This window comes from Corylus avellana, chromosome ca4 (assembly GCF_901000735.1).
Source record: "Corylus avellana chromosome ca4, CavTom2PMs-1.0".
NCBI lineage: Eukaryota > Viridiplantae > Streptophyta > Magnoliopsida > Fagales > Betulaceae > Corylus > Corylus avellana.
In genome coordinates this window covers 12,606,483-12,614,387 of record NC_081544.1, presented here as the reverse complement: position 1 = coordinate 12,614,387, position 7,905 = coordinate 12,606,483, and the positions used below count along the sequence as shown (strand labels likewise).

The following is a 7,905-nucleotide window of genomic DNA, read 5'->3' as shown; positions in this document are numbered from 1 at the left end:
TGGCATCTAAGCCCAGCCTTTCCCTGGCAGAAGGCAACAAAAGGTCATCAAATCACAGTTGTTCTACACTTCCCAACTTACTATACAATAACAGATTTTTAAATACCTTGGATAAGCTTGACACACAAAAAAATGTTAGTCAAAAGATCATTTAGTATCATCTATCCAAGAGATCATTCAGCCCAATTGGCGACTCTAATATATGACAATGCAACAGTCCATGTTCTTTACGCGTTAATATTAATTTTACTATGCATCTCAAAACACCAAAAAGCCCAGAATCCATACAGAAAGCTCTCTATTTCTCCCTAACATGACATTTGACCAATGAAGCTATCAGAAAATATATGAGCAGATTACAAGATTGAGATTTAAACAACACAGAAACCAAAATGATTATGCACCAAAAAGTGTTCTAAAAAGACAAGGAAAAAGAAACAAAAGGTAACCTTCTCTGAGGACTGCGACTTCTTGACTTTGGTAATGATTCGATAATCCTCCCTTTGTGACTGTAATACAAACAATTAGAAGACACAACATCAAATAAATCCTGGATTCTGATATATACATGCAAGAAGTACATGCAATACATTTTAAAAAAACCAAGTATAATCTACAGAAAAAGAATCAAACGATTGTCATATTGAATCGTGTGCAATTCAATTAAGGAAAACAACATAGAAGCTTAATCACAAAATACAACAACATTCGCCGCGCCGGGGGGGGGGAGAACATCCATGACCAATGCAAACTTCTATATGCACCCATTTGGCACAGGAATGCATTGTCCCAGAATATTTTAAGGCACTTGGGTCAAAAACTGAAGAAAAACAACTTTATTTAAGAATTCTATAGAAATAGCATCAGTAGTAGCAGATAACATTATTAGAAATGCAACTATAATAGTCCTATAGACAGAAGGTTGGTTTGGTATATAATATGGATATCATCAATCTATCTGGCATGATGTAATTTGTAACTAGAAATTCAACCCCACGTCGAACACTGACAGCAAAAATGGCACCATTATAAGAAATGCACACCAGTTCAAGCATAATTTTAGAACTTACATCCGCTCTGCATTTGGCCCGTATTTTGCAAACTGAACTGTTATCTCTCGACCATCGACAACTTTTCCTAATAAAGAAAAAGTGAAAATCAATATTGTCAAAGCAGCCAGCAATCAATTACCATATCAAAGAGATATGATATAAAAAACACTGTTTTCCATAAAAATAAACATTGAGAGAGAGAGAGAGAGCTATACCATCTAGCCTTTCCACTGCTTTCTGTGCCTCATCAGCGTATTTGTACCGCACAAATGCAAAGCCCCTTGAGTCACCAGTCCTAAACCACGAAAGATATGGTATGACAAGCAGGAATAAAGCACTATTTACCTCTTAAGAAAAAAAAAACCTTTTCATATAGTCCTGCTAAACTAAACCACATCGGCTTTATTGAGTTGATTAATTCATATTTTCCAGACTCAAAGGAAATCAAACAACAGAAAGCAGAACAAAAATGAAAACCATAATCCAGGACGCACAAGTTCCCCATTTATTAATAAGCAGCATCCAAACAAATTTTTTTGAACATAAAATAAGAGACATTCATTACTCGCAAAAGGAAAATTACTTCCTTCGAACTTAAAAATAAAACTACACCAACAAAAATGAATCAAATTATTTTTTCCAATTTTCCCCGCAGCCAAACAGATTATTAGAAAAAGAAAAGGCGCAGCTGTACCTCCGATTCCTGGGGATGAAGATATCCACGACCTTGCCATACTTATCAAAATACGGGAATAAATCATCCGCAGTCGTCCCTAAAATCCACACCCAAACAGGCAAACATTAACAACAGCAAGATCCAACACAACATTCAATAAGCAAATATTTTTCTACAACCTCCAACAAGAAAAATAATCTAGAGAGAGAGGGCATACGGAAGGTAATGTTGAGGACGAGGAGCGAATAGGTGTCTGCGATGTCCGGAGGGCCTGTCCTTCCGAAGTGCGACATGTTTGGTTCGGAGAGAGAGACGAAGAAAGCTTGGATTTGGGTTAGGGTTAGGGTTTGTGGTGGGGAATAGGGCTGAGGAGTGAACTTTCTTGAAGAGTCTTGGGTGGTCTGGGTTGTGCATTTTGAGATTGTTGGAGATTCGGCACTTTAATTACGATTGCTGCCATTTTTTTTCTTTTTTCTTTTTTTCTTTACTTTTTTAGAATTTCTCTTCACAAATCTATTATATATTTCATAGTGAAAAATGATAAAGGCATAACTTAAACCTAACTTTGACCCAACTTTTTTCTTAAGTTTTTATTTTTAAAAAACCTGTCTCTGGAGGAGTGAGAGAGCCTTAAAGTAGAGAGAGAGAATTTGGCCTAAAAGTTGGACCAAAGTGAGTGCCGCAACTTAAACCCAACTTTGACCCAACTTCTAGACTAAATTTCTCTCTTTCTCTTTAGTTTAAGGCTCTCTCTTTCCTCCACAAGCAGTTTTTTCTAAACTTAAGAGAAAAGTTGAGTCAAAGTTGAATTTAAGTTGTGTCTTTATTATTTTTCCTTATAAAAATGTTACATGTTTCTTGGTCAATAAGAAATATGAGATGTGATATAGCGACAACTTAAATCCAACTTTGGTATAACTTCTAGATCAAAATTTATCTCTCTAGTTAAGGCTCTCTCTCTCCTCCATGGGCAGTTTTTTTTTTTTTTTTTTTTTAACTTAAGAAAAAAGTTGGAACAAAGTTGGGTTTAAATTGTGCCTTCATCATTTTCTAAGAAATATATATTTCTTTAAGAAAAATGCTAAAGGCCCAACTATTTTGCCAAACTTAAGGCCAACTTTTGCCTTATTTTTTAATTTAAAAAATAACAAAATAACAAAATAAAAAAGTTTCTGAAGCAATAATTTTTATTTTGGTTATTCTTTTTTTTTTTTTTGTATTTTTTTTTAAATGGGGGCGCTTTCTTGGGCAACCCTTACATTGCTTGGATCCGATGCAAATTATGGGTGTTTCTCATCGAACGACTTCCATGCTTCACCGTCCGACAGATGCCTCAAGACTCCGTCTTTTGTGCGCCCATCAGTGTGCCATCTCATATGGGCAATGATATGCTGCGACATAAACAACATTTGCAAGCGTAGTATCAGTGAAAACCATCGCAACACCTTAATGGGCCGTCTTTTAGATGGTCGGGACTGCCAATCTTCAGCCGCTCTAATATCGTCCTTCCACTTTAATAATCCGCATTTTGTACAGAAATCTAAATGCTCAGTATCCTTTTAGAATAACATACAATCATTTCGACAAGCCAAAATCTTCTCATATCCAAGCCCCAAGTCCCTCAAACACTTTTTGGTCTCATATGTATTTTTTGGCAAGGCTTCACCTTCCGTCAGGAGCATTTGATTGATTAACTCAAGCAACGATGTAAATATAGTGTTACTAAGTCCACCCATACACTTCATATTGTATAAATGTACAATAGCACCTAGCTTGTTATGTTTAGTTTTATCATGTAGTGACTTTTCTGATTCTATACGCAAGTTGTAGTATTTTCTCGCAGTCTCATCATCAACTGCGTCATGTACTGACTCTACAACATCAGGTTGCGCTTCCATGTGACTAGCAAATTCGTATGCTCTTGACACGTGCATGCCGAAAACATCACGGAGCATGGCATTCATAGTTCTCGACTCGTCAGGTACGGGAGCCGAAGAAGATCCTTCTATTGTTGGTTCTCTAAAATCAGTAACAAGATCACACATCCTTTCTCCATGGAACATCCATTCGGTGTAACCAGGCAAAATACCAGGTCCACCTGTTAAATGTGTGAAAACCAACTCTAGATTGAGACTCTTGTTGAGTTTACATTTCTTACATAGACAGATTATGTACTCCTTATTTGTAGATTTGCTAACTGTAAATTCCACAAATGACTTAGCTCTGTTCACATACTCTTCTGAACCCCTAAACTTTGACATCCAACTTTTGTCCATAGCGTAACTATATTATAAGTAAACAACATGTATTCGTAAAGCTATGTATGATACGCTTTTATACAAAATAAGATATATGTTCCTATTACTTGTAAATTAGCATGTATAGAACAATCTAGGGTATATATATATATACCAAATATTTCCAACAAGCCCAAATAGAAGGCCGACTATGGTTTAAAGGCCACGACCCACTAAGCTGCCAAGCGCACGTTTCCAAACGTATGTGTCATCGCCTGGTCCGCCCCCAAATCATGCAGTCATGCACCATCTTATGCTAACCCAATAATCGGAAAGTACTCTCCAACAACCAAATCGGAAGATAACAAACTAAATCCTACCAAACAAAGTCCAGGTACGTCTTCAGATCACCATATAACCTCTCCAGAGATTATCATGGGATCGCCTTCTCTGTAGGTTATCATGGGATCTCCTCATAACTTCTCCGGAGATTATCGTGGGAAGATCTCCCACACAACAAATTCCACCTCGATCCTCTCAACAAACTCCATATTTTGAGGGAGTCAAATGAGAGTTATTCTCCAACTCACTTTCCCAGCTACTCTATAAAAGGAGCATGCTCACCTCCACAAAACGGACGGTGAAATCTATCCTCACTCATTCTCAATTATTATTATTTCTTATTATCTAACTTACTCAAATTCTCACTCAGGCATCGGAGGTGGCACGACCGCCACACCCCCCACTTCACGGTGTGTCACTGCTGATCCTTTTTCTTTCTTAGCAGGCCTTTGAATTGAGTTGTTATCAGGGTTGAGAACTGTCTCGACAGTTGGCACCGTCTGTGGGAACGAGGATCATCTAACGATCCAAAGTTCAAACAGGACAAAAGTCACGAATTGTAGCCATGAGATCTCAAGGCCAAACCGAAAACACAGTCAACATGACCAGCGTTCCTCATCCCCAACTAGAAAATGTCAATCAACACAATGCTGACAACCACGAAACTGAAGAAGCCCCCACTGAGCCCCTTGTCTTTGGCCCACACCTGCCAAACAGCAAGCATTTGGAAACCTTAGAAGCATAGAACAAGCAAATAATGGAAACCTTGGAACTCTTACTTCAAAGAAGCTATGAGAGCCGAATCTGGAGAAGGATTCGACGAACACTGGGCTCCACTCGGAAACACCCGACGGACCTCGTGGGCCGCCTGCAACCAAAGAAGATGGTTCCACAAACAACGCACGTATGGACGCCATCCAAGCTACGCTGGATAACATAACCCAGCGATTGAATGGCTCCTGCTCCGTCAGTCATGTCTTCCTAGTGACAGACCTACTATTTAACAAGAAGATCATAGAAGCTGGTTTACCCGAGAAGTTCAAGTTGCCACACATGGACCGTTACAATGGAAGCTAGGATCCAACGGACCATCTCGAAACCTATAGAGCCCACATGACGCTACAAGCCTCGTTCGATGCGATCCTTTGCCAGCCTTTTCCCCCCACCCTCAAGGGAGCTGCTAAGTGTTAGTTCAGCAGTTTGCAACCCCAGTCAATAGGAACATTTGCCAAACTTGGTAAGAATTTCCTTTCCCATTTCATTGGAAACTGTCGGTGTTGAAAGCCGGCAGCATATCTGCAAACCATAAAACAGGAACGTGACAAGTCGTTAAAAAGCTACATGGCTCGGTTCAACCATGAAAAGCTCACAATCGATGACCCAGACGAAAGAATTGTCCACCCGGCATTAATGGGTGGAATATGGCCCCATAGTCCCTTTATGGATGACATAAGCCGCGATCCACTGAGGGATTTGGACGAGCTCATGGCGAGAGCTGAAAAATTCATCAACGGCGAAGAAATGGTAAAAGCCTTCGTAGAGCAAGCACGAACCGAAAAACCCCCAGAAAGAAGGAGGGAGAGCCGACGGCCAGAGAGAGATGTGCGGTCTCAAAGGGTGGACAACCGCTTCAAAGCATATCCAGTGCGTGCACCTTAAGTTACTTAGCTTTGCATGCATATTGGGATTTCTCTGGAGCATTTTTTGGTTTGTTCTCTTAAGTTATTTAGCTTTCAAATAATAACTATTCATTGGCACCTATTTGCCACTACATAGATATTCGTGCAAATCTATTTGTCCACAAAACCCACACTCACAGCCACTAAAAACATGAACACAACATTTTTGCACCTCTCATATCTATGCAATCAATGAATATGATCATGGACATTTTATGCCATATGATTGATTTAATTATGCTTCAATTTATTACTGCTTATTTAATTATGCTTCAACTGACCTAAGCAAAGAGGTAACATCAAAGGGGAAGGCAAAATTTTGCATATCTGGTGTCTTCAACCAGAAACCATAAGCTCTGTTCTTACCGGGGAAAATCAGAAGGCACATTCAATAAAAATGGCTAACTAGTCATCAACTAAGGACACCGAAAAACCAAAATAACTCCAGGCGGACCATCCAACAGTCCTACAGTCTCTCTCTCCATCTCCAGGAAAAAGAAGATGTACGGATACATCAAAAGAGAAACTCCAATGTAAAACTAAGGTACTGTGGTACGATGATGGGCCATCATCCCGCTTGGGTTGGTAAAGGTATACTCCGTACATATTAAAAACGGTACTCCTTTATACAGCTAGTTAAAACGGTGTCGAGTAGCCATCAAATTAAACGCCTCCGTTCAAATAACGGAAAACTAAAAGGTGATCATCCCATTCGGGTTGGTAAAGGTATAATCCGTATATGTTTAAAAACGATACTCCTCTATGTAGCTAGTTAAAACGGTGTTGGGTAGCCTACATATTTTTTCTAATCTCCCAGTTTCACAACGTAAAGGATCTCACATGAATGGCCCTCTTCCCATACTTTTTTTCCACATTCAAAGAGAGACGCTTTAACTTCCAAACTCAAAAGGGCAGATACAAAGCAAATCTCCATATAAGCCTACAAGGGTACACTCCGGCAAACAGTACTCCCTTGTGTAAGAGCTATATAAGTCCTACTTACCAACACACATACATGCATACATACATACATACATACATACATCCGATCATGCATCTATTCATGCATGTATCCACTCATGCATGCATCCACTCATGCATGTATCCATACATTTACCTACGGACTCATGCTTTGAACCTCATACCACTCAAATAGTGCACGAGTATGCCTACATACAAAATCGCCATCTTCGGATTAGGACGTAATTTCTCTCGACTTTGGCGGTGCATGCTCGGATCAAATTCAAAGAAGTATATACAAAAGTTGCAAAGACAAAGGTAACATTTCAGGTGCAGATAAAAGAAACTTTATTCCCATTAGGCCACCATTGTGACCTAAGGGAATGGCAGGGTACCGTTGATACCAAATATTTCCAACAAGCCCAAATAGAAGGCCCACTATGGTTTAAAGGCCACGACCTACTAAGCTGCCAAGTGCACTTTTCCAAACGTATGTGTCATTGCCTAGTCCGCCCCCAAATCATGCAGTTATGCGCCATCTTATGCTAACCCAATAATCGGGAAGTATAATCACTCTCCAACAACCAAATCGGAGAATAACAAACTAAATCCTACCAAATAGAGTCTAGGTACATCTTCAGATCACCATATAACCTCTCCAAAGATTATCATGGGATCGCCTTATAACTTTTTTGTAGATTATCATGGGATCGCCTCATAACTTCTCTGGAGATTATCATGGGAAGATCTCCCACACAACAAACTCCACCTCAATTCTCTCAACAAACTCCATATTTTGAGGGAGTCAAGTGAGAGTCATTCTCCAACTCACTTTCCCAGCTACTTTATAAAAGGAGCATGCCCACCTCCACAAAACGGATGGTGAAATCTATCCTTACTCATTCTCAATTATTATTATTTCTTATTATCTAACTTACTCAAATTCTCACTCAGGCATC

At 39.3% G+C, this 7,905-nt stretch overlaps 1 protein-coding gene across 1 annotated transcript; it reads right to left on the bottom strand.

Annotated features, from left to right (window-relative positions):
* Window positions 1–400: 400 nt before the first annotated feature.
* LOC132179719 (serine/arginine-rich splicing factor SC35-like) lies at window positions 401–2,127 on the bottom strand. Its single transcript, XM_059592482.1, has 5 exons — window positions 1,946–2,127; window positions 1,747–1,825; window positions 1,268–1,347; window positions 1,071–1,137; window positions 401–509 (listed from the first exon to the last, which is right to left on the bottom strand). The coding sequence occupies exons 1-5, from the start codon at window positions 2,019–2,021 to the stop codon at window positions 416–418; spliced, it is 396 nt and encodes a 131-aa protein (XP_059448465.1). The 5' UTR covers window positions 2,022–2,127; the 3' UTR covers window positions 401–415.
* Window positions 2,128–7,905: the final 5,778 nt, after the last annotated feature.